The sequence below is a fragment of the Megascapheus bottae genome, chromosome X (assembly GCF_031878675.1).
Source record: "Megascapheus bottae isolate mThoBot1 chromosome X, mThoBot2.hap1, whole genome shotgun sequence".
Lineage (NCBI taxonomy): Eukaryota > Metazoa > Chordata > Mammalia > Rodentia > Geomyidae > Megascapheus > Megascapheus bottae.
Window position 1 is genome coordinate 20,955,014 of NC_143547.1, and position 27,849 is coordinate 20,982,862.

Here is a 27,849-nt window from a genome sequence, read left to right on the forward strand (position 1 = left end):
AGAAATATACACTTTATTATATAACCATAACTCCTCTGTACATCACTTTTACAATAACAATAATTTTAATGACAAAAATATAATTTGAAAGTTCTTGAACTAAGTCCATGACTAGCATAAATATTAAAGCATATATATGTAATTTTTATTTTTATTTGTTGATCATGAGGCTTAAACTCAGAGCCTGAGTGCTGACCCTGAGCTCTTTTACTCAAGGTTACTGCTGTACTGCTTTAAACTACAGAAATACTTCCAGTTTTCTATTGGTTACTTGAAGATAAGTCTCAGACTTTCCTGTCTAGGCTGGCTTTGAACTGTAGTCCTTAGATCTCAGCCTCCTGAGTGCCCAGGACTACAAATGTGAGCCATCACTACCTGGCCCAGAAAACAATATATGAAAATATATACATATACATATATATATATATATGTATGTATACACACACCACAAACACACACACACACACACACACACACACACACACACACACACACACAGGCCAGGAGTTTGGCCTAGTGGTAGAGTGCTTGTGTAGCATGCACGAAGACCGGGGTTCATTTCTTCAGTACCACATACATAGAAAAAGCTGGAAGTGGTGCTGTGGCTATATTTTTCTTCTTGCCAGTCCTGGGGCTTGACCTCAGGGCATGGGCACTGTCCTTGGGCTTTCTCAAGGCTAGCCCTCTACCACTGGAGCAACAGTGCCACTTCTGGCTTCTTCCTGTGTATGTGGTACCAAGGAATAAAACCCAGGGCTTCATGCATGCTAGGCAAGCAATCCAACTCTAGGCCATGCTCCTGGCCCCAGAAATGTATGTGTTTAAAAGCAAAGCAGTCCACAATAGCCCAAAATTGAACTAACATCAAATATAGGATGTATTTCTTCATTCACCATTAAGTCTATTGGAATTGAAAGAAAAGCCTTCCCATAAATAGTAAAGTGTACCTCAAGTGGCAGATCACCTGCTTTGAGCCATAAAGCTAAAGGAGAGGATGAGGCCCCAAGTTTAACTCTCCACAAAAAAAACAAAAGATAACACTGTTAGGTGATTAGCAGATGTAGCTGTCTCCTATCAGTGTCTTGTATCATGCTTTGCGTTTTAAAAATGAGCATCAGGAAGTGGAGCTATGGCTCTAGGGGTAGGGTGGTAGCCTTGAGCTCTCAAGAGCTCAGGTTCAACACCCAGGCCCAGAGTTCAAGCCCCATGACCGACAAAAAAAGAGAGTCATCTCTTGCTTTCCTTTCTCAATTCCTATCCCCCCAGTGCCCCTCCCCCCTGCTGTGTCCCCCCAAGTTGTGGCATTCATTTCCAACATATCTTGTGAGTCTCCATGTTGCACTGGTTCACCCTTTGTCCTTTGTCTCAACATTTCTGTAATTCCTCTTCCCGTTCCCAAAGACAAACTTCTATACTAGACAAAGGGTACCTAAATCAAAACCAGTGACAACTAGGGCTGGGACTTTGGCTAGTGGTAGAGTGCTTGCCTAGCATACACAAAGACCAGAGTTCAATTCCTTGGTACCAAATACATAGAAAAAGCCAGAAGTGGTGCTGGGACTCAAGCTCAAGGATAGTGCTCAGGTCCTGAGTTCAAGCCCCAGGAATGGCAAAAAAATGGAAAAACAGTGACAACTGGGGATAAACCAAAGGGGGAAAACAACAAAAGGAAAAAGAAATAACTACAAACAGTACACTGAACAAAACCTCTTGTTTCTATATCTTGGAATTCATTTCAATTACTATCACTTTATATGGTCATATGTGCATAGCTATTGAGCTATTAGGATCCCCTGCTAGCACTATCCTAGACATATTCTAATGACTACAAATGAGGGAAGCCATGGAGCCTATGTTTCTTTGGGTCTGGCTTACGTCACTTAATATGGTTTTTTTTCCCAAGTCTTTCCATTTCTTTACTAATGGAACTATATCATTCTTTCTGATGGCAGCATAGAATTTCTGTATATATATATACATACATATATGTATATATATACCACATCTTCTTGATCTAATCATCCACTGAGGGAAAATGAGGGGAGAATAACAATGTTCCACAAGAAATGTACTCATTTCCTTACTTACGTAACTGTAACCCCTCTGTACATCACCTTTACAATAAAGTGTTAAAATGAGAAAAATGATCATTATTGCTAGAAAGTTCCCCAAACATAAGACGATGGATGACACACATGACTGATAATTAGCATGCATTTTAGTACTATTTGAAATTTATTTGTTATTAAGTTAATGTTAAAGAACTTAAGGGCTCTTTGAAGGAAAACAGACTTCCTGTCAGTTTTCTGAACTGATCATAACAGTTTACTGGGATGCTTTCTAAATTCATTCCAAGCATCCTTTGTGCTTAGGGACCAATGTGGTTTTTTCCCCATGATAATTATCTCTACATTGCCACTGAGTGATTTCTTTTTCTTATCACAAGAAGGAAGTACTTGTGGGCCTCTATGAATCTGCTAAAGCCAAAGTTGTCTTGTGCTTTCTGTCTGTGGAACACCAGCAGTCCTCTGCCTGAGCAGTACTTTAGATTCCTAACCCTTCCAGGAGGTTTGCCTCAACAGCTTCCAACTAAGATTCTCTTCAGAAACCTACTTCAAGCTACTACAGCTCTTTGCCCACATGGATGGAGAGCCATAAATCCCTGAAAATCTTTGTGCCCCAGTAGTCACAAGGCAATCCCTAGTCAATTACAGAGGAATGAGCGAGCTTGTCTGTTTTATTGAGAAACGGGAAAAAATCCTCTGAGGTGTTATTTGTCCTCTAGAGTCATTCCGTTCCGAACTAGACAGGGCTGGTGCTAAGGCATCTGTTGTTGATCTGGTGCCATAATTTGCTTGCTGTCACTGTGACAAAAAGATCTGAGACAATGAACTTAAAAGAAGGAAGGTTTGTTTGGGCTCACAGTTTCAAAGGATTTAGTCTATGGTCCATTGGCCATATTGCTTTTGGATCTATGGAGAGGCAGTATCATGTCAGGATCACAAGGTAAAGGAAACCTTTCATCACATGGTGTTCAGGAAGCAAAGGAAAGAGACACAAAGGGCTGGCATCTCAATATCAGATCCAAGGATGCATATCTAAAGACCTAACTTCCCAGGGCGGGGAATTTGTCCTAGTGGTAGAGTGCTTGCCTCCAATGCATGAAGACCTGGGTTCAATTCCTCAGTACCACATACATGGAAAAAGCCAAAAGTGGTGCTGTGGCTCAAGTGCTAACCTTGAGCTGAAGGATTCAGAGACAATGCCCAGGCCCAGGGTTCAAGCCTCATGACCGACAAAAAAAAATTTTCTACCATTCAATACCACCATAAGCTGAGGAGTAAGTCTTTAATACAGGAGCTTTTGGGAAGGATTCCAGATCCAAAACATAGCAGCAGAGCTCTGTGGGTTGGTTATCAGGCAGCTATGTGGAGTATTGCTTCATGTTCAGCCTCCTATCTCAGTAATTTCAGTGCAATAGGCATTCCATCAGCTTTTGATATAGTATAGGAAGCCCTGGAAACTTGATGCTTCTGGTAGATTATCCAGCTGAGGAGATGAAGTGTGAACTACAGGGACTGGTCTCTCTAGTAATAAGGGATGTAGATTCATAGTCCTCAACATTCAGAAATGTTGCATCTGTTTGCAGGAATAATCCTTAGTGCCTATTGAATGTTATTCAGAGTCCTTTAGTATCTAGCTTTGTGTTAGGTCTCACAGTAGAAGCCAGTGAGGAGGCAGGTACAAACAGACAAAGAATTCAAGATGTCAAATGTGAGTACTATAAAGTACTTTTTACAGTATACCTTGTATTTCAATGCCTGGCACTGGACTGTTTATTAGCTATAAGTCATCATCTTTCTGAAAGGCATGGGAGGTGGAAAAGAAGTGTTAGTCAGTATGAATTGCCTTTCAAGCTTTCCCAGGGGTGCTATTATTAAAAAAAAGGACCTGTGAAAATCAAACAGCAAGCTTAAGTGGTTTTCCAAGGAAACAGTCTCTTATTCTGCCTTCCAGCTGAGAGTAAATGTAAGTTCCTGTGGAATTTTTACCTAGCTAAATGCCTCTCTTTATTTGGCAGTTTGGGTATAGTTGTCTATGATTTATTACCCAATCTTACACTTGTAAATGCATTGGGAAGTGCCTGGCTTTCACTCCAGTAACAAGTAGATCTCTCTTTGCAAACAATAGAAGGTATTTTACCCCTCTGCTTAGATAGCTGCTCTTCCAGTACTGGGATTTGAATTCAAGGCCTTGCACCTGCTGAGCAGGCACTCTACCATTTGAGCTGCACCTCCATCCTCACCAAATAATCTTCAAAGTTTCCTGCTGCTTTGGATGATGTTTTGATCAAAACTAGTTGCCACTCTGGCACTCAGTGGTCTCTTGATGGGGTTTAGTCTTCCATTGTACCCTAGGATGTTGTGCTCCGCTCAGAAAAATGTGCCTCTGCGTTTACCAGCCATAACTCCCAAACTTTAGATGAGAGGGGAGCCCTTTCCTGGGCTTTAAACTTCTGTGGTCCTTGGAAATCCAGAAATATAAATCTACGAATACAAGTCTTCAGGAGGGGGCAGGAGCCCTTGATCGATGACTGACAAGTGAAGAAGCATACCATCTCCACCTCTTTGCTTCTACTTGGGACAAATCAGAGCTCTCCATGGGACTAAGCCAAAGTTGTCCCTATGGGACAATATCAATTCTATTTAGTCTCACTTCTCCTTTGCCCTTTATAAAATGTTTGAATATAAATTCATGTTTAAATTCCATGTTACTGGTTACTACCTCCAGGGCCACATACTTCTAATAACATCTGGCTTCTGACCAGTCCCTAAACACATTAGAGGCAGTCCCTGTCTTATTTTGCTCCTACTGCTTTCTCAACTCAAAGTAATTTTCCTGTCATACTAACATCATCTGTCATCCTTTCGTCAATTCTTTAAGGACCAGGCAAAGGCCACCTCCTTATTCCAGTTGGAAGTAATCTCTGTCTTTACACAGTAGTTTCTTTGTAGTTGTGTTAGATCAATTGTCACCTTATGTAACATTGATTTGTGTGTGTGTGTGTGTGTGTGTGTGTGTGTGTGTGTGTGTGTGTGTGTGTGTTTGGAATGGAAGCAAACAGGATCAATCATAAGTCAATTAATAAAATCAGAGATATCATCTACATGCAAACACACTCTAAAACATTTTTTTGCCAATACTGGGACTTGACATTTAGGCTTGGAGCTCTTCAGCTCTTTTGATAGCAATTGGTACTCTACCACTTGAACCATGTCTCCAATTCCAGCTGTTTAATTGGAAATAAGAGTCTCAAGAATTTTTTTTGTCCATGGCTGGCTGCAAACCTCGATGCTCAGATTTCAGTTTCCTAAGCAGGTAGGATTATTCAGAATACTAATCCCCAGCTCATTTATTAACATTTTAATTGCTTACTACTAATTAATTTTTAATCAACAGATGAAGCTTATATATATTTCATGTAGCAGATGTTGTTTTGAAATATATATACATTGTAGAATAGCTAAATTGAGATAATTAGCATATATATCACTTCACATAACTTTTTGTGGTGGAAATACATTCAATAAACGCCCAGGTGTGTAATTTCTGGTTTATATGGTACTTGCATGTTTAATCATACAGACTAAACTGTTTTCCAGAGTGACTTAACCATTTTACAATCCTACTTGCGAGGTTTAAGTGAACCATTTGTCCACATTGGATATTGATTGTGTAAATTAACAATATTGCTTTCAATAACCAGTGACTAGTAGCCTGGTACTTTTCCCTTCTTGATTACTTAAGAAATTACAGTAGAGAAGTCACTTCTAAGACTATTTTCAGTGGCATCTTTATTCCTGCTCCATATTCCATACTTCATGTGTAATCTTCAGTGATAGGTCAGTAGGGTCACAAAAACTCAGTATCTATTGATGAACAAAAATGCATTGTTACTTATCTCTTTTTAAATTCTTTTATTGTAAAAGTCTTACACAAGCCAGTTGCCAGAGGCTTGTGTTTGTAATCCTAGCTACTCAGGAGCTGAAATCTGAAGACTGCACTTCAAATCCAGCCCAGGCAGGAAAATCCATGAGACTCTTATTTCCAATTAACTACCAAAGACAGAAGTGGAAGTATGGATCAAATGTTAGAGTGCTAGTCCCTGAGCACAAAAGCTCAGGAGAGACAGTTTGAGCTCCTAGAGTGGCACACCAAAAAAGTTATGTAACTATTTCAACAGGGTTTTACAGCCTTTCTTTTCTCGCGCTTAAGTCATGTCTTCTGTCAACAAGAACTAAGTAGGCATTATCACATGTAAGCCATCAAATAAATATTTTACATTGAAGCATAGATAGAAAAATACTAATACAAATATTCTTATCCAGGGAGAGTTTGCTCCTGATGTCGGCCTTCAATACAAAGGAGAGCTGACAGTTGTTTTGCGGTACATTCCTCCAGAAGAGAACTTGATGCTTCCACTAGGACAATTTCAAGGTAGAGAAAAATCACTGTCTTTGATCATTCTTTTTTTTTTTACAAGTTCGAATGGGAATCAAGGATTGATTGGACTATGCTAATTTCACACTACATGAATAAAATGAAAAAGATGGTCATTGTCTTTTCAAGAGAATTGTGATAAACACACTAGCTATGGAGAAGGCTGTGGCACTCTTACAAGGAAAAGACAAAGCCCCAAGTGAATGACCAGCATAGATAAGAAGAATTATTTCCTGTCAGTGTCAGAAATATAGGCTGCTTGTGTGGATTTCTGTCATTCATAGTTACTCAGTGAGTCTTGAGGACATCACAGAACACAGAATGAAAAAGAAAACTTCAGATGAAAGCAAATCTCCTGTTCTTCTTCCAACAACTCCTCCAAGCAGACTCCTCCCATTCACAATTCCCTTCTTCAGTAACATGATGACCCTGATAAGCAATTCTGTTTCCTGTCTCAGTTAATCTCATTTCAAAAGGGACATCGTGCCGGCCCTCTTCCCCTCCCCGTGGCTCATGTGTGTAATCTTAGCTACTCAAAAGACTGAGATCTGAGGATCGCTGTTCAAAGCCAACCTGGGTACAAAAATCTGTGAGACACTCTTCTCCAGTTAACCACCAGAAAACAAGAGTATTGCTGTAGCTCAAAGTAGTAAAGCACTAGCCTTGGGCTGAAGAGCTCAGGGCCCCGTGTTCAAGCCCCACAATCGACCAGAACAAAAGGTGGGGGGAATTGTTAGGATTAAACAAGCTTGTACATGTAACATGCTTCAAACAGTACTAAATAAATAACAATGAGAGGGAAGGAGTTTCTTCTCACTCAAAAATGTAATTTTTTGTCAGTTGTAGAGCCTGAACTCGAGGCCTGAGTGCTGTCCCTGAGCTCTTCTGCTCAAGGATAGTGCTCTACCAGTTTAAGCCACAGCTCCACTTCCAGTTTTTGAATGGTTAATTGGAGTAAAGAGTCTCACAAGCCTGAGCTGGCTATAAGTCATAATCCTCTGATCTCAGCCTTCTGAGTAGCTAAGATTACAGGTGTGAGCCACTGGTGCCTGGCTTCAAAGGTATAATTATGTCTAGGAAATTTCTTTCTTTGGGAGTCATTGAAATGTTAAAGAAGAGAGTGATGGGATTTTTTTTTTCTTTTTGAATGCTGGTGCTTGTATCTGGCTTCCATCATAGCTGTTTCTCACTAAAATCAAGAATTGTGGCCCAGGCAGCTCACAGGATCTTCTCCATTCCTTTCCTTTATAACACCTTGTAAAAATAAAGGAAAGCTGTGCTACAAGAAAGCCTTCCTGGACTATGGAAATGCCATATAACTCACACATTGGTTCAATGGTGTTTATGTAATAAGTTCATAGAGCTGGGCTCTTATAATCTGAGTATTCACTCTACATAAAGTAATCATACTCATTGATTTAAGAAATAACAAGGGATAGGGGGACTGTGTTCTTTTACATGAAGCGATGACTTCTCAGAGATTGTTTTGCCAAGACTACAGATGGTTTGGTTTATTTCTACATTTTCCAATTTTTGAAATGGACAAGAAAGGTCAGGGTATGTACACCTTTGATCATAAACTAAAGTGTTAGAAAGAGTTGGATAAATCATCTGATTCAACTTTTGTTTTTCATTTTGGCCTTGGCCTTCCTAAAATATCCAATAAACAAATATGCTGCCTAGAGAAAAAAAAAGGCTGTGCTCTGTAGAGGAGTGGTTAAAGTTTTACATTTACTTGGTTTTTTTTTTCAACAAACACAACTAAGAAAATCCATCCAGAAAGAATCCAGTGGGACAAAAGCATTTAATCTAACACAAAATATTCAATAACATAAAATACTGATTCAGTCAGCAAATGAAATCTATCTTTGCAGATGGCCTTTTTAAATGTTGAAAAAGACTCTCTATTTCTTTCTTTCTCTCTCTCTCTTTCTCTCACCACCTCCCACACCTTTCAGCTGATACAGGAAAGAAATCCTTTAAAAAGGGGAAGAAGAAAGAGTCACCTGTAATCTCTGGAGGAATACTTGAAGTGTTCATCAAAGAAGCAAAGAACTTGACAGCAGTGAAATCAGGAGGCACTTCTGACAGCTTTGTGAAGGGGTAATTTTGTTTCATCTCATTTCAGATGATACTTATTGGTACATGAAAGAATGTATGCTAATGAGACAGTGATGGCTGTGAGCCTCCATATTCTGCTTAGAGAATATATTTGGGGAAGAGCTATGTTTATATCTGAAACAATTTATCTCATACATCTAAAGCACTATGAGTGTAGATGGAATTGCTTATTCTTAGCTTACACTGTTTCCAGTAGATCTGAGGAATTCCTGTCATTCTCGCCCTTAAGACCCTCAAATATTCTCATGAGCTTCATTTCACAAAGGAGAAAGTAGAAAATTGTATGTTCAATGTACTTTCATTATATTTTGTTACTCTGTGGTGCTGCTAATACTTGCTGTTTTTCTCTCTTGGATGAAATTGTAAAAAAAAAAAAAGATGGTAATCAGAGCATTATTCCTGGAGCAGTTTCTTGAGGGAATGTTCCTCTTAAGTGGATATTGTTGCTCACTCTAAACAACTCACCAGCAAATCTGTCTTGATTTCTAGACTACTGGATATTATACTCCTGACCTTAGAGGAACTGGAACTAGAAGGCTAGTATCCATTCAAACACACAAATGCACATGTATGAACCTTCAAAGTGCTACGCTTTTCAAAGTAAATGAGCCATTATAGATGATTTCATGGAGAATATGAAGGCTATAAGGTGAATTCTTTAAGTCAGATGGCAGTTGTTGCCTCTCCTTAAGCCTTCTTAGAAAATTGAGATGGGTGTGTGGTGTAATAGCTCTAGTGGTAAAGTACTAGCCTTAAACAAAAGGAGCTTAGAAAAAGTCCCCAGGCCCAGAGTCTCTGGCCCATGTCTAGAAAAAAACAAAAAAAAGAGGGAGGGAGGGAGGGAGGGAGGGAGGGAGGGAGGGAGAGAGAGAGAGAGAGAGAGAGAGAGAGAGAGAGAGAGAGAGAGAGAGGAGTTGAGAGAGAAGGAAGGAAAGAGAGAGAAGAAAGAAAGAAAGAAAGAAAGAAAGAAAGAAAGAAAGAAAGAAAGAAAGAAAGAAAGAAAGAAAGAAAGAAAGAAAAGGAAGGAAGGAAGGAAGGAAGGAAGGAAGGAAGGAAGGAAGGAAGGAAGGAAGAAAGAAAGAAAGGGAAAGAAAGAAGAGGGAGAGGGAAGGAAGGAAGGAAGGAAGGAAGGAAGGAAGGAAGGAAGGAAGGAAGGAAGGAAGGAAGGAAGGAGAGAGAGGAAGGGAGGATAGGAGGAGAAGGACAGAAAAGAATGGATGGAGAAAACTGAGGAAGGATTGCTGGTACACAACTTACAATATAGATGGTATACTCCCATAATACTGGCACTCTGGAGGCTGAGACAGGAAGATTGGAATCAAGCCTAACACGGGCTACACAAAAAAATTGAGTCCTTTTTCTCCACAGAAAATTTCAGGCTACCATATCACGAATGATTGTTGTCCTTAATATACTATGTTATCTCTCATCTCCTTTGCTGTCCCTTGGGTATCTCATATTGTTACAGCATCTCACTTTGTTATCTGATATATTGAATTTATTTGTATTTGGTTATTTGAAATTTGATAGGGAAGGGGGGAAAACCAAGACGGGTGGGGGGGTGGGGGGGTGGGTAATGGGTACCAAGACATGTGAAAGGGTATCAATGTATGTGAATTAATGCTCTTTCTATCTGGCAAATATCATGTAACCCTTTTATTAATTACAATAAAAAATATTTTAAAAAATTTTTAAAAAAAAGAAAATTTCAGGCTACTCTAAGCCACACAGATGTTGTCAGGAAGGAAGGAAGGAAGGAAGGAAGGAAGGAAGGAAGGAAGGAAGGAAGGAAGGAAGGAAGGAAGGAGGGAAGGAAGGAAAGAAAATAGGAAGTAAGGAAGGGAGGGAGGGAGGGAAGGAGGGAGGGAAAGAAACAGAGAGATAAAGGAAGGAGGGAGGAAATGAAAAGAAGGAAGGAAATAGAAAAAAGAGAGAGGGTGAGAAAGAGAGAGGGAGGGAGGGGGAGAAAGAAGAAAAGAGAAAAGAGGAAGAGAAAAGGATGAAATGAAAATTATTTGTACTTTTATTCTCATGTGCTCTAAATATGGAAGATCTAATAGTGAGAAGCAGAGAGGTTGGAAGCATGAATCAGTTGATAAAGTGCATGCCAATGAATGAAAGTGCCTAGTACAGAGTTGGAGTTTGGACAAAAGAAAAAATGGAGGGGCTTCCCTGTAGGTGATATGTGTTTGAATCCAAATCCAACTGTTCTCATTTTCTCTTGTGATATTTAAATTTAAGGACGAAAGAAATACTTTCAAACAATTTGCTTTAGCAGCTCCACCATCGAGTTTGGGCCTCTGTTGCAGTTTCTTGGGATAAGAGGATGGCCCTGGCTCTCAGCTTCACTTTGGACTGGCAGGGGTGACTTACTATCTCTGGGAAAGTTTTCACTTCCTCTTATTGAGAATTAATGATGTAGAAATAATAATGTACAGCATCTGTAGTCATTTTAAAAGCCCAATTTTCTGGTAAAGTCTCCCCAAGAAATAGAAACACTTTTTTTGTACTGTTTGCAGGTATTTCTTTTTTCTTTCTTTTTTCCTTTCATTTATTTATTCCCCTTTGCCAGTGTTTTGTTATTTCTGTTTTCTTTTTCTTGTATATCAGTTTATCTGAATTGGGAAGGAAAAGGGGAATCACAGAAATGGTGGGAGAAAGGGTGAACCAACTCAACAGTGATACTCACTAGACACATGGAAATGAACTTTACAACTTGGGAGCCAGGGGAGTCAGGAGGGAAAGAAGTGGAAGAAAATGAGGGAGGGGTAACACTACTCCAAAAATAACTGTAGGGGCTGGGAGTTTGGCCTAGTGTTAGAGTGTTGGAGTGCTTGCCTCGCCTACAGAAAGATCTGGGTTCGATTCCTCAGTACCACATGCACAGAAAAAAAAAGCCAGAAGTGGTGCAGTGGCTCAGGTGGTAGAGCACCTTGAGAAAGCCTAAAGCCAGTGCTCAGGCTCTGAGTTCAAGGCCCAGAACTGGCAAAATAAAAGTGTAGGGCCGGGAGTTTGGCCTAGTGGTTTAGTGCTTGCCTAGCATGCACGAAGACCCGGGTTGGATTCCTCGGTACCACATACGTAGCAAAAAGCCAGAAGTGGTGCTGTGGCTCAAGTGGTAGAGCTCTAGCCTTGAGAAAATCCAGGGACAGTGCTCAGGCCCTGAGCCCAAGCCCAGGACTGGCAAAAAAAAAAGTGTACTCATCAGTTGGCGTATATAAATGTATCTTCTCTACACATCACCTTTATAAGTTTTTCTCTGCTACTAAATATAAATCCAAACTTTCTTTATGTTCAATCTGAGTGTAGAATAGTAAAAATAATGCTGACCTAACCAAAATGCAATTTTTATTATAAATCATTAAAATATTTCAAGATAAGCATTAAAAACTTAAATTAAAAAATATAATTTGGCACAAGATTTCTTAGAATGCACACTGCATGCCTGCACGCATTATCCTTTGTGGTTACTATAGTCATGTGACTAAATTCTGGCCAATGGTATGTAAGAAGTAGCACTATGAAACTTATGGGAACTAGACATCCATGTTCCCTAGTAGGGGAAAATGTAGCATTCACCATATACATTGAGCCCAATACAGTATTTTGACTACAGCACAGGTCCATGGTTTTAATGTTTTGTTTGAGAAGAGGGGAAAAAACTATTTTTTTTTAAAGAAAATAGGTATAAGCTGGGCGTAGTGGCTAACGCCTATAATCCTAGCTATTCAGGAGGCTGATATCTGAGGATCAAGGTTCAAAGCCAGCCCGGACACAAAAGGACCTGAGACTCTTATCTTCAATTAACCTCTATAAAATGGGAAGTGGGACTTGGCTCAAGGGTAAGGTGATTGCCTTAAGCTGAAGAGCTCAGGGACAACGCCCAGGCCCAGGGGTAGGGTGGTAGCCTTGAGCTGAAGAGCTCAGAGACAGTGCCCAGGCTGAGTTCAAGCCCCATGACACACAAAAAAATAAATAAAAATAAAAATATATGTCTATCCCAGGTGCTGCTGACCTACGTCTGTAATCTTAGATACTCAGGAGGCTAAGATCTGAGGATCATGGTTTGAAGCTAGCCTGCGTAGAAAAGTACATGAGACACTTATCAACAACTGACAACCAAAAAAGCTGCTAGCTTTGAGCAAAATAACTCAGGAACAGCACCTAGGCACTGAGTTCAAGCCCCAGCTTTGGCAAAACCAGATACGTTTATGAATAAGTTACTATGATAGGAAGCTGACACAATTCCACTGTGGAAACAATGAGATACTGTGAAATATTCCTTCAGATTGTCCCTTCTATGGGACAGAGAACCTAAAGGACTTACCCGCCAATTTCCAAAACTCATTGCTTGAAGAGTCACCCTTCAATCCATTAAATTCCTAGAAATTCCAGGGTCCTCCCCACATCAAGTTATTTAGAACCAGAAATACTCTTTCATTGAAGGAGTCGAGGCACAGCTGAAAGTAACATTCTGGCTGCCAGTGGATTTAGAAATGGCCTATGAAAATACAAACAAAAACATCCAATAATGCCTACTACCACAGAAGGCATTTGCTTTACAAGAATGAGGTAGACCAAAATAAGATTAGAAAGGACAGAGAGCCCATGTTACTATTGCCCCACCTAAAAAAAGCCATTCTACAAAATAAGTCCAAATATAACCATAGAAGTACCTGGGGGATTTTCCAGCATCGGTGGCTCATACCTGTAATCCTAGCCACTCAGGAGGTTAAGATCTGAGGATCGTGGTTTAAAGCCAGCCTGTGTAGGAAAGCCTATGAGGCACTTATCTCCAATTAACTACCAAAAGCTGGAAATGGCACTGTGGCTTAAAGTGGTTAAGTGCTGTCTTTGAGCACAGAAGTTCAGGAACAGTGCCCAGTCCCTGAGTTCAATCCACAGGACCGGCACCAATAAAATAAAATAAAAGTTTAAAAAAAAACCTGGAAGATAAGTGAATATGCTCAAAGCACACTGCATGAATGTATGAACATGTCATTATGAAACCCAAGTAATTATAATAATGATAGGCAAAAAAAATCCTGAGAGAATCAAATGCACATATCACACTTGTACACGTTCATGTACACAGACACGCATCCGTAGAAATTATGGAATAGTCACATGACTATTCCAAGATGGCATTTTTGCTTACTGTCTCAATGATAGTTTGATTGTATTTTCTCTTGCAGTTACCTGCTTCCTGATGATAGCAAAGCCACCAAGCATAAAACCATGGTCATAAGAAAGAGCGTTAACCCTCAATGGAATCATACTTTCATGTTCAGTGGCCTGTATCCTCAGGATATGAAGAATGTTTGCCTAGAACTTACTGTCTGGGACAAAGAAGCCTTTTCCAGTAATATCTTTCTTGGAGGAGTTCGTTTAAATTCGGGAAGTGGTAAGGAATTTGGAGATCTGGAGTCTGTTACTGGGCATGGGACAAGGGCATGTACTGGGTACTAGATATTTATGTTGTTATGTAATTATGTAGTCAGTCATAACTGAATCCTGAAATCATCCTCTAGCTAAAATTATGTTCATTAGCACCAGTGAGTGGCTCATACCTGTAATCCTAGCTACTCCAAAGGCTGAGATCTGAGGATCACAGTTCAACGCCAGCCCGGGGAGAAAAGTCCATGACACTCTCATCTGTCATACACTACTCAGGAAAAGACAGGAGTGGCATTGTGGCTCAAGTGGTAGAACACTAACCTAGAGTGCAGAAAGGGTTAGGAACCACACCTAAGTCCTGAGTGCAATCCCCATGACGGGCAAAACATAAAATAAAATTTGTTCATTGATGGAAGTGGTGCTGTGGAAGTGGTGTTGTAGGGGACTAGTCTTGAGCTACTCCACATTAGTAGGATCTTAGTGTAGTAGTATATTAGTGTATTGGTATATTAGTAGTATATTAGTATAGAGAGCCTTCAAGTTTTTCTCAGACCACCAATATAGCACAGGCTTTTGAGAGGGAAATGAGGACCTTCTAAGGTCAACTTCATCTGCATCTTAATAATTTCCAATATGTACAGTTTTCATTCACACTGATTGAATGGCAAGGAAATCGATGTTTTCTCTAAAAGCAAAAAGTCTTCATCCATTGTTCAGTTAGGTTATAGAAATATACCACTTCTGCAGGGAGAAGTGGATAGCACTGGGGAAACACGTGTGATTCATTCAAATCTTCTTAGCACTCAGAAGCCGAGCCTATGATACTTTATTTACAGAAATTAACAAGAGCTAAGAATATGAGGGTCACTAAACTAAAATTTCCCCGTGTTAGAGAAGTGACTTTGTAAGAAAGAGCAGAGGCCAGTCTGCCAAATTGCTCCATGCCAGTCTTCATGAACCATCTGTCTGTTGAAATACCAAAGTAGGAAGGAAATGACATGGCAGGGCGGTCCTGATTTGTCTCACATTGTCTAGGCAGAAGGAAGTTGTGCACACTCTAAAGGATTGACTCATTCTAACAGCTTTTACAAGATCTGGGAAGTGAGAACAGGCCACTGAAAGGCTTTCTGGGTTAACACCCCCCCATGTCCCCTTAGTGATCAATAGATACCTTCCAGGAGACCAAAACAACTTAGCTATGAAATACAGTGCTCCTCTTTCTGTGCTCCAGGTATGAGCTATGGGAAGAACGTGGACTGGATGGATTCTCAAGGGGAAGAGCAACGCCTTTGGCAGAAGATGGCTTCCAACCCTGGGATGCCCATAGAGGGGGCACTCATGCTCCGTTCCAGCATGGGGAAGTGCAGGTTCTGAAGGAAGTAACCCTCCAAGAAGGAAGCCTCTGAAGACTGTGCTTACTGTTTCCTATTGGTAGTAGTTTCTGCAGCACTGCCATTTCCTACCTGGGGCATGAGGACATGAGGGGAGAGAATGTCAGTGTTATGAATATTTCGTATCTTGTTGAGTGCCTAATACTTATACACTCCTATATGCCCACGGGTCTTTCTGATTGGGCAATAGAGAGTATCCCACTATGTCCTGTCCACAAGATAATTAATTGTTCAATGGTTCACAGGTTTTACAACCATAACAGAAATAGCACAAGGTTATTTGAAATTGTGGATGAAATTAGGAATCCCTCAGTCTTTCCTTTAATTATGAGTTATTTTAGCTTTCCTCAAATAGTTTGATAGGAATGGGGACTGCCAAACAGCTCAAAGCCACTCTTTGTTCACCCTAATTATCCCTGTGATCTGAAGAAGGCATGATAGGGATGACTGCTGGAAAAGAGATGATTCTGCTAGGCTGGCAACTTTGAATAATAGCCAGGTGATGTGACTATAGAATGTATCATCTAAATCATCCTAGAGTGGAAAGAGCTAAATGATTGTCCCAGAAGAATAGATGTAAACCAGGATTTAACAGATCTTAATGATTATCTACATTATTTATTTGAAATAAATGTTCTAGGCTATTAACTAGAAGAGATTGAAAAATAATAATCAATACATTTTGTTCATTGATGACTCAGATGTACTAAGTAAAAAGGAAAGTACTGTACCTACTCTTTCACTTTGGGGCCCCTCTGGCCTATTATAGGAAAGAGTTAGGAACACTATTTTCTCATTCTCTTTCATAATCTCTTTCTGTGAGTTCTTGTTATCTCCTTTTGTAGTGTTATTTATTGCTAACACTATTGCTGGTACTACTGTATAACTAGCCACAAATGTCAGTGTCCTAAAGCGGCAATATTTTCTTTGCTTTGTCTGCAAACGTTGCTATGGCAGCTATGTTTCCTTCTCTATAGAGTCTATGTCAGCAACTTGTGTCTCATTTTCTTAGGGCAATAGTTACAACCATATCATGATGACAACAGAGTTGACCAAATACATAAATGTGTCATGACCCATTAGTCTAAAACCCATATGGTAAATCCAAAGTCAAGTAGCAAGGAGATATGCTCTGCCCACATTAAAGTCATGACAAAAGTGAGGATACACGAAGGGATGAATTGGGGCCAGTAGTTTAATGTACTGTATCTCTGTCACCTAGAATTCCAGATAGTTGAACTCTCAAACTTAGATGCAAAGGCATTTAAAGCTAGAAGGGACCTCAGGCCTGGCTCCTCATTTTGCATGTTCTCAGCCCAGAGAGATTAGATGTTTTACTCAAAATCTTATAAAGACTATGACTAACTCCTAAATTATTTCTATTTTCACTGCCATCCTGGACATGATTTTATAAAGGTGTCAAGGTGAATAGTAAGGCATATGTTAAAGAAGGTGAATCAGAGTCTGACTGAACATTAACCTGCATGACCTAGGCATGATCCCAAGTAATATTCTCCTCCTCCCCTCATTTCCTCATTTGAGAACAGAAGCTGATAATTGGTTATTTGAAATAGGATAGAGAAGGGGGCAATCAAGAAAAGCAGGGAAGGGAGAGGGAAATGGGGACCATGACATGAGAAAGGGTATCAATATTTGTGAAGTAATGCACCTTCTATCTGGTGAATATAATGTAACCCTTCTATTAATTACAATAAAAATATATGAAGAAAAAAAATAGAAGCTGAATTTCAATAATAGAATTACAATAACATTCAGGCTTGTTATAGATAGTTGTTCCATATTTTTAGGTTTATCCTTGAAATTTAAAAGTGATTTGTGAATGTGTTCATATTATTAGTAGTAAAGGAATAATTCATTTATTTTAAATGTTGGTTAAAAAACATCTAATTTTAGAGAACTGAAGTTGTTAGTCTAGTGTAGCTTAGTAAATACAGTCCTTTAGAAAAACTCACACTCATATCTTTATGATACCCTTCTTAAAAGCAGAAAATGAAAAATACATGAACATCACAACTTCTCACACTGGAAACACAAATTTACTTCAGAGTTTCTGTGACTCATTATGTGTCCTCTTTAGGTAAAATGAAGTGGTGACGGTGAAGTCTGAAGACACTGAAGTAGACCCAGTAAAGTAGATTTATTCACTAATAAAAATGTGGCAAAATAAAAAATTCCCAAATTTACAACCTGAGCTCAAGAGCATGAACTTTCCACATTTAGAACTTTATCACATTTAAAACAATTCTCTGCATCACAGTTTCATAAAATCCAATAGCAAACTGGGTATTTCTGTAAGACAAAATCCTAGACATACACACTGTATTCTTTTGGAGTTGTTGGGAATAAAAGCTCAGTTGATCTTTAAATCACTCTCTTTTACTAAGTGGAAGTACCAAATAGTAATAACTTTAAATGTAAGCCCAATCTGATTGTGTGCACCTGCAATCCCAGCATTTTAGAGGCAGAGGTAGGAAGGTCATGAGTTAGCCATCAGCTGGGCTACATAGTGAGTTCCAGACAAGCCTGGGATATGCCATAAGACTTTGTCTCAAGAAGCTAATTAAAGAGCCGGGACTTTGGCCTAGTGGTGAGATTGCTTGCCTAGCATGCACAAAGACCCAGGTTCAATTCCTTGGTACCACATACATACAAAAGGCAGAAGTGGTGCTGTGGCTCAAGTGGTAGAACACTGGGCTTTGAGAAAGCCCAAAGACAGTGCTCAGGCCCTGAATTCAAGCCCCAGGACAGGTAAGGAAAAAAAAAGCTAAATAAATAAATAGGCATATAAATAAAAATAAAATGAAATATCAGTAATACTTGTGAATGGTACAGAATTCAAATCATTCAAGATTAGGAAGAATCTTTCTCTCTATTGTTTCATATAAGAATGCATTGATAGGGGCCAGGAGTTTGGCCTAGTGGTTAAAGTGCTTGCCTAGCATGCATGAAGACCCGGGTTCGATTCCTCGGTACCACATACATAGAAAAAAGCCGGAAATGGTGCTGAGGTTCAAGTGGTAGAGCTCTAGCCTTGAGAAAGTCCAAGGACAGGGCTTAGGCCCTGAGCCCAAGCCCAGGACTGGCAAAAAAAAAAGAGTGCATTGATAGCATCACTCTAATCCCATGAAATTACATTAGAGGAATATTTCAAATTTAACCTGCCATATGTCAAAATGCCACATGGAATATGGTTAACTAATCTAGCTTCTCTAAATTCAAAATATTCAGAATATATATTTACTTAGCAATTGTACTTTTAGGCACTTCTCCAACAGAGATAGGTGCATATGTGTATAATGAGTACATAGAGGTATACTTAATGCACAAGATTGAAAACAACCTGAGAAGCCACTTGTAAGATCTCCTACCCCTAATTTTTCAGTTTCTAGTCACTCTTTGCTCCTCCTCTTCTGTTTTTGCTCATTTTTGCACAACTATTAAAAATGGAATTCTTCAGTGCTCAATGTTTCTTTTCACCTCACTGTATGCAGCCTCCCAGGTATGGTCACATAACACACTCTCATGACTTTATACACTTCACACTTCAAACTTACATTTCCAATCCAGACCCTTCTTAAACAAATCAGAGTTATTCCTAGCCCACCCAGTTCAATGTAGCTGAGAACCCAGAAAAACCACACAGGTCACAAATGCCTGCTCCAGAGACTGCAAGTTTTCCAGATCAAATCCAGTAAAAAACCTACTATAACTTTAAGACAAATTTTACCTAGCAACTGTCACCACCCACCAATAATATCTTGCCAAATCCCAGAAGCCATTAGCAGACTTATAAACTTGTTTGCAAATTAACTTGTATAATATTTCCTTTGATTCATAAAATTAAGCTTCTCATTTCTTTCCTAAATATACTGGAGACTGCCCCAGTTTGTGTCCAAATTGTAATACTATCTTTCTTTTGATTCCCAAGTAAAACTCTTCTGCATAGATATTTGCTTTTAGATTTTAATTTGACTTTGACAACCACAATCCAACTAACGATATAACATCTACACCAGGAGAGTTTATAACTAAAACTCATACTCAAAACTCAATTCTCAAAGAATGATGAAAGTGGTAACACTGATCAAAATGCATTGTATTCAAGCCAGGTGCCGTGGCTCAGGCCTGTAATCCTAGCTACTCAGGAGGCTGAGATCTGAGGATCAAGGTTCAAAGCCAGCCCAGGCACAAAAGGACCTGAGACTCTTATCTCCAGTTAACCTCTAGAAAATGGGGAGTGGGGATTGTCTCAAGGGTAGGGAAGTAGCCTTGAGCAGAAGAGCTCAGGGATAGCGCCCAGGCCCAGGGGTAGAGTGGTAGCCTTGAGCTGAAGAGCTTAAGGACAGCACCCAGGCCAAGTTCAAGCCCCATGGCCCTCAAAAAATAATGCATTATATTCATAAACTGAGGTACCAAACATAACTCCTTTATACAACCACTTAAAGATAGTTTTTTATTAATGGCCCATTCCTCCTCCCCCACTTTCATATCTTCTATTCCTGGCTATCCTGTCTCAGAATATACCATACAATCATCTAGCCAAATACTGTAACCAGGCACCTTGTAGTTATCTTTGATCTTTTCTTCTCCTTTGCCTTGAGGCAAAAATTAATAAGGAAATCCTATTGATTCTTCCTCTATATAATATTCAAACTTGCAGAAACACTGAAAAACTTTATAGTAGACATACTTCCACTCACCACCTAAATTCAGTATCTACTATTCTCACTTGACAACTTTCCTATCATTAAACATCTATCTGTCCATGTCCAGAGTGATCTGTGATCTCCCTCCATGACTTTCAATTGTTCTAAGTGTAAAATCCATGTTCTTGTTCATGGCCCTGTCTTTCTTGAGTTTGTTCCAGACTGTGCCTCCATTCTCTCAGCCACACATTGAGTTTTTCTACTTTTCAGTTGCACCATGCTTTATCCCACATCATAGTCTTTGCTAAAAAGTCCCATAGATAGGCCTTGATCATCAGCCTGATTTCGATTAATATCCATGCCTTAAATGTTACATCCTCAGGAAAACCTTCCCTGATCCTCTACTAAACTAGGTCACAACAGCCTGCCTTTATTTCCCTTTCATTGCACACATCACAATTACAATAAATTATTTATATAACAAGTCCTTGAATGATAGTTCTGGTCCCTCCTATTTAAGATTCATAAGAGCACACACAGTAGTTTTTCACAGCTATATCCCTTGTTCTGAACTTCAAATACACACTAAAAATATTTGTGAAAAAGTCAATAGAAAATAAAACCTAATATTATAAAACATTAGATTAGCAATTTTCTTTGAAGATCAACATGTCTAACATTTAACAGAAAAGGAGACTGGGACCCACTGAACTAAAGGAAAGTTTTTGAATGTGTTTACTTGTTTTTAGAGTAACCACTCTGAATTAATAATGTGTACTTCAAATTGTACATTCTCATTGAAAATAAATGAGAAATATTTGAGGTGATACATATACTAAGTAGACTGAGCTGATCACTCCACAGTGTGTATATACATCAAGACACCACATTGCCCCCTCTTAAATGTACGTATTTATATCTTTTCAGTTAACTGCAATACTGTAGGTACAATCCTATAAGGTTGGTCCTCAGAAGTAGGGACTATGGCCTTCCCTGGAACAGTCCATCTCCTACCTGAGATCCCAATACACGTTTCTCCCCCTACAATGCATTAAACCAATTGCAAAGAGACAAGTTTAGCATCCTGATTTTCTGAAGCACATAAATAGCACTGCCAGAATGGGAAGATTCAGTTTATCAGCTCTCATTTCACATAATGTTATTATCACTGGGCTTACTCATCACGCTGTAGTTTTTTAGGTCATGAAAACAAAGATGTTTTCATAGAACATCGTATACTTCCTTTTCCTTAAGAACTGTTCACAAATATATGACTAATAAGCCTTAAGTTCATAAGAAATAAGTTAATTGAGCCGGCGTGGTGGCTCACTCCTGGAATCCTAGCTACTCAGGAGGCTGAGATCTGATGATCAAGGTTCAAAGCCAGTTCCGGCACTAGAGTCCTCAAGACCCTTATCTCCAAGTAACCGCCTGAAAAACTGGAAGTGGTGATGTGACTCAAGGGGCATGTTTTCCTTTCTGTGAAAGTTTTACTTTAAAACTGTTAAGAAGTGTATGAAGATAGGCTGGGAGTTTGGCCTAGTGATAGTGTGCCAGCCTAGCATGCGCCAAGACCTGGGTTCAATTCCTCGGTAGCACATGGCACAGAAAAAAAGCCAGAGGTTGTGCTATGGCTCAAGTGGTAGAGTGCTAGCCTTGAGAAAGCCCAAGGACGGTGCCCAGGTCCTGAATTCATGCCCCAGAACTGTCAAAAAAGAAAAAAAAAGTATGGGGAAGATGAGGTGGCAATGAAACTAATAAATGGAGATAATTTGGTCAAAACATAATATATGCACAGATGGAACTACCACAATGAGATTCCTATGTGTAATCAGTTTATGCTAATAAAACCATCAGCTTAACTAAATAATACATTAACTCCCCTTGCTGATACACATTTGGAGGCCAGCTCCTTATCTCCTGGTGACCAGCAACAAATGATCTGAGGGCCAGGAGGATTGCAGAGCATTGCTCTAGAGAGTCTTAGACTCAATCTCTTCTATGGTTTTGCGTGTTGAGAAACAATACTTTCCCTTTCTGGTTTATCATAAAAAATAAAATAAAATAGGCAAATTTTTTAATCCTCTCTTCAAACCTGGGAGTCCATGCTAAACTGCAAAGGGATCACAAACCCATTTAACAGCCAATGGTCAAATGTCGTGCCATGGAATTAAGAGAGACATTGGAAAATACTCAAGAGAGGGAAAAAATAAGATTTGCTTGGTGTCCAGAGAGATGACAGCATTTCAGTTCTACGTGAAATTAATCCCCTAGTCTCAAAGCACTGCTGCCTAAAATACAAAATTCCTGCAGAGAACAAGTGCAGCTTCAGCAAATTTAGTTGCATTTACAAAGTATATAGCTACCATAGTCTTCACAAGTCTTGCTAGATGGGAGTTGAGGGAAAGAAACTCAAACTTTTATTTTCTTCTATTTATTTCCACTCAAGGCTCCATTGCCATTACCGAAGTATGTTACTAAGTGTTTCAGCTTATGACAGTACCATTGTTCTATGAATCTGGTACCAGGTCAAAAACGTCCTTCCATTTTAGCTCTGCCTTTTGCAAAACATGCCACACTGCAGCATGAATTAAAGCAGTATATATCCTAATTTCATCCATTCCTAGTTTTTTTTTAATTCCTTTCATCTGAGTTGAATTCCAGCTACTCAAGAAATTGAGATGTAGAGGATCATGGTTTGAAGTCAGCCTGGACAGAAAAGTTCTTAAGACTCTATCTTTAATTAACCAGCAAAATGCCCAGATGGCTCAAGTAGTAGACGACCACCTGTGATCAAGAGAGTCAAGCAAAGCTGTGAGCCAGTGGCTCATGCCTGTAATCCTAACTACTCAGTAGGCTCAGATCTAAGGGACACAGTTCAAAGCCATCCCTGGCACAAAAGTCTGTCATAAGTGGTACTGTGTCTCAAGTGGTAGAGTGCTAGCCTTGAGCTGAAGAGCTCAGGGACAGCACCCAGGCCCAGAGTTCAAGCCCCATGATGAGAGAGAGGGGGGGAGGAAGGGAGGGAGGGAGGGGGAGAGAGGGAGAGAGAGAGGGAGAGTCAAGCAAGCACTATATATTGAGTTCAAACCTCAAGTACTATTAAAAAATTAATCTCACTTAAGGTCAGTGATGAAGCAGTAAATGCACTTACATTCTTGACATATATTTACATTATTTACATACATTTTATTTTTGTTCAGCTTTTTCTTTTTTTGTTGTTTTGGTGGGTCATGGGGCTTGAACTCTTCCTGGGCACTGTCTCTTCAGCTCAAGGCTACCATCCTACCCCTGGGCCTGGGTGCCATCCCTGAGCTCTTCAGCTCAAAGTTACCACCCTACCCTTGAACCAAACTCCACTACCAATACCAAGCCAATACTAAGTCATTGACCCATAGTACTTCCCTAACCACGCAAGGTTCTATAAATTCCTATTTCCCCACAGTTGACCCAGAAAATTTGATTGCATATGCCCTATACCTGAGTATTTCCTTGTTTGTCTGAGACGCTGTGGATTGAACATGCTAGGCACATACTCATCCCCAGAGCTACTTCCTCAGTTTACCTGGGTGGTTTTGGAGTGGGGCCTAAGGCCATTATTGGACATCCAGTGTCTTACAGACTATTCACATTTTGTCATTGCGTCACAACATTACTTTTGCCTCTCTCCAATGTTCTTTCCTTTCTTTCTTTCTTTCTTTCTTTCTTTCTTTCTTTCTTTCTTTCTTTCTTTCTTTTTCTTTCTAACCACGTTATGTTATTGTAGACTTAGGCCTCTAGTTGGTATCACTGTCATAATTTTGGTACTCGAACAGAACATGGATTTTATTAGCTTCTTTTTAAGCTAACATATTTATACTTTCAAATACTTTACACTCTTGTACTAAAGTAATTTATTTACAATAAAGTATACTCATTTAGAATTTATAGTTGAAGCAATTTCTGCAATGTATGAATATACAGCCACGAAGTACACATTTCTATAAAGATAGAGAACATCATGTGAATGAGCCTTATGTTTCCTCTGTGATCCTTTTCAATTCATCCTTCTACCACAGATACACTATTGTACTGATTTCTGTCACTATAGGCTAAATTGACCTGTTCTCAGATTTCATATATATAACACAACGTGTTAGTGGCTTTCACCTCCAATCTAAGCTAATTACTAGGCTTAAGATCTAAGGATCAAAATTTGCCTCTAGTGGAAGCATATTTCAACCCCTGCTCATGCCCTACCTGTTTTATATCTGCCATCCAGACACACAGGAGATTGATTTGGAGGATCATAGTTCCAAGCCAGCCTACGCAGAAAAAATTAAGAGAAACTGGATGCAGTTTCTCTGCATGGAGAGAACTGGATGCAGAGGCCTAGCCTATCATTTCAACAGTAATGGAACACCTGATGTAGGAGAATTGTAGCTCCTGTGTCCATCAGTATGGGAAGTAAGACCCTATCCGAAGTAGTCAGTGAAAAACAGGGCTGGAGGCATGACTCAAGTGGCAAGGCATCAGCTTCGCAAGCCAAAATCCATGAGTTCAAACCTTAGTATTGACACACAGATAGATAAAACAAACCGATCTTTTTTCAGACTTACAATTATCAAATAGAAGCAGACATCATAAAGTAAGCTGCCCTTCTCACAATAAGACATGGTACACAGCATTGAAGTCTCTGTGAATGACTGGGTCCAGGAACCCTAACAATACCAAACTCTGCAAACATTCAACTTTCTTACATATAAAATGGCATAATATTTGCCTATCCTCCAATGTATTTAAATCATCTTTACATGGAATATGATATCACGTGCAAGGTAAATGTAATGTAAATAAGGTGTTATATTTCATTTTTTGGGCATGCAATGAGAATAAAATTTTCTTTATATCTACAGATAACACATCCTTTTTTTCTGTATATTTTTTTCTGTATATTTTTATCTGAGTTTGGTTCAATTGTAGATTTGAAACCTGTGGAAAAGTCACTAATGCATTTGCATATCTGCCTATGGTGCCTCCATTTCTTGTTTTCATTTGCTTCTTTTGTTTTGCTTTGCTTTTCTAGTTTAGACTCTTGCTTAAAGCATTGCTTAACTGATTTAAAGGCTTAACTCTTTTATTTTGGGGTTTTTTCTTGTATTTAATGAGAACTGACCACTTACAGTTTAATTGAGCTCCTGAAAAGACCTCATTTTTTTGTTCCTAAAACATGATGAAAAAAATCTTAGTCCTAACACCACTGAACACACTGGTTAAGTCTGAGTGGTGCTTAATAAACAAAGTGCATTTAAGTCAGTTTGCTCCAAAATATTTTATTAACAAAGGTTTTCATATGAACAAGATCAGAGAAAGTTATGTGTCACATTGAGTAGTAACAGGGTGAAAGTACGTGTGTAAGTCTGGTTTTTAATTTCTCTACAAAAGTAATTAGCCACAATGGGCAAGAGAGAGAATTTTAAAAAGTAATATAGGGGCCAGGAGTTTGGCCTTGTGGTAGAGTGCTTGCCTAGCATGCACAAAGACCCAGGTTTGATTCCTCGGTACCACATCATAGAAAAAAGCTGGAAGTGGTGCTGAGGCTCAAGTGGTAGAGCTCTAGCCTTGAGAAAGTCCAAGGACAGTGTTCAGGCCCTTAGCTCAAGCCCAGGACTAGCAAAAAAAAAACCCAAAGTAATATATATTCATATAAATTTTTGAAATGTTTCAAAGTAAAAAAAAACGATCGTGCCAATTTTAAGGGCAAAGAAAGTGCATAATAAAATAGACTTTAAAAATTACAAATAAAAATCTGTACATCAAGGATATTTTGAAGGCCTTCCCATGTGCACAGCACTGTATAGAAAAGAGAAGAGGAACCACAGAGAAAAGAACACTACATCAGGTATTAACAGCTCTGACCCATTTGGGCTTGCAGGACCATCTCCTCTTTTCTCAAAGCAAGAGTGTCGATCAGGTTGAAGAGGGCCTTGGGTGTCACCAGGGAGATGTAGCGCTCTTTGTCTGTGCCCTGTTTATCCACGAGCACCAAGCTGTAGGAGTAGAGTGGGATTCGTAGCAACAGCCTGGGACAGACAAAGAACACAAGATTATGTCAAACTCTAACTCCCATGAGTTCTGCTGGGCCAATCAGGGGCTCACAGTGACACTGTTGCAAAGAAAGGTTTGATACCATAAAGGACTGAATCATCTTTCAGGCCTATGTTACTAAAAATGTGATCTTTGGACCAGCAGCATCACATGATTCAGGAAGGAAAATCTTCTACTTCATCCCAAACCTAACAAATGAGAATATGTACTATTAGCAAGATTCTGGAATGGTTAGTTTGCACATTAAGGGATGGAAATCTCTGCTGTAGACTGTGGTCGGGAATTTCACATAAACACACTAGGACTATATCAGTGTTTATCAGCAGGGGCAATTATTTTAAAAAAAATTTTTTTTTGCTAGTCCTTGGGATTGAACTCAGGGCTGGGGCACTGTCCTTGGACACTTTTTGCTCAAGGCTATTGCTCTGCCACTTGAGCCACAGTATCACTTTCAGCTTTTTCTGTGTATACAGTACCGAGGAATCAAACCCAGGGCTTCGTGCATGCTAGGCAAGCACTCTACCACTAGACCATACTCCCCACCCCAACAGGGGTTATTTTAATCCCCAGCAGTCAATTGGCCATATCTGGGCACATTTTCAGTCATTGTGATGGAGAGCTCAAGAGTAGGTGACTTAGCACTAATGAGTTGGAACCCATGAATATTGGCCACGTATGTATGTGAGGAGCAGGTAAACAGGTGGTCTGCATCTTTTAGAGGAGGGAATTCCTACAGTTGTGGTGTGTGGAGGTGTCCAGAAAAATACAGGAATGAGAAAATAAGCAAATCTGGGGGTAATATACATATATCATACAGAACACGTATTCATATACATGTACAAGTATTTATATGTTATATATGTATGTGTGGGTATATATATATATATATATATTTTTTTTGCTGTGCTTGGGCTTGGGCTCAGGGCCTGAGCACTGTCCTTGGACTTTCTCAAGGCTAGAGCTCTACCACTTGAGCCTCAGCACCACTTCCAGCTTTTTTCTATGTATGTGGTACCGAGGAATCAAACCCGGGTATTCGTGCATGGTAGGCAAGCACTCTACCACTAGGCCAAACTCCCGGCCCCATACATATATATATACATATATACATATATATATGTATATATATATGTGTGTGCATATATGTGTGTGCATATATGTGTATATATATGTATATATGTGCATATATATGTATATATATGTATATATGTGTATATATATGAGGGGCTATTATCCAAAGACCATTTAGCAAATTGTGTAATAAGTTTAAAAAATTCATTGACATGGGACATAAGCAGGTATTTGTAAATAGACAATAACTTCAGAAAGTCTCCTTTGAGAAGGGACAGTATAAATTTTTAGACAGTAATACAATCGAGTTTTTCAGGCTTCAGTTTAAGGTATTAGTAACTATACATATGGCCCTTTGAGAGGTGAGGTGTAGGGTATGGTTTCGGGGCACATACCCTCCAATGGGATTATGGAGCCCTCATTGCTTTCATAGCCTTCCAGTGCTTCCTGGCTTTCCATGTAAGTGAATTACAGTGTCATGTGATCCTTCCATGATGTACCACTCTCATCAGAAACAGGAAGCTTTGGGGCTACCTGAGCTCAGATTAAAACCTTCAAGTTTAGGAGCTAAATAAACATTTTCCTTTCCTAATTTAAGTGTCTAAGGTATTTGG

The 27,849-nt window shown here is 39.4% G+C and overlaps 2 protein-coding genes across 3 annotated transcripts in view; one reads left to right on the forward strand and one right to left on the reverse strand.

Annotated features, from left to right (window-relative positions):
• The window catches only part of Sytl5 (synaptotagmin like 5), a 140,563-nt gene extending 123,464 nt beyond the window's left edge, over positions 1-17,099 (forward strand). For both annotated transcript variants that reach the window (XM_090326972.1, XM_090326973.1), the window contains 4 exons: positions 6,390-6,498; positions 8,460-8,604; positions 13,818-14,026; positions 15,251-17,099. In XM_090326972.1, the coding sequence (XP_090183098.1) occupies positions 6,390-6,498; positions 8,460-8,604; positions 13,818-14,026; positions 15,251-15,393 (606 nt within the window). In that variant the 3' untranslated portion in view covers positions 15,394-17,099. The remainder of the gene's footprint in view (positions 1-6,389; positions 6,499-8,459; positions 8,605-13,817; positions 14,027-15,250) is intronic.
• An 8,533-nt stretch (positions 17,100-25,632) lies between these two features.
• Positions 25,633-27,849, reverse strand: part of Srpx (sushi repeat containing protein X-linked) — a 66,908-nt gene continuing 64,691 nt past the window's right edge. The window contains exon 10 of the mRNA XM_090326989.1: positions 25,633-26,139. Coding sequence (XP_090183115.1) covers positions 25,962-26,139 — 178 coding nt within the window. The 3' untranslated portion in view covers positions 25,633-25,961. The remainder of the gene's footprint in view (positions 26,140-27,849) is intronic.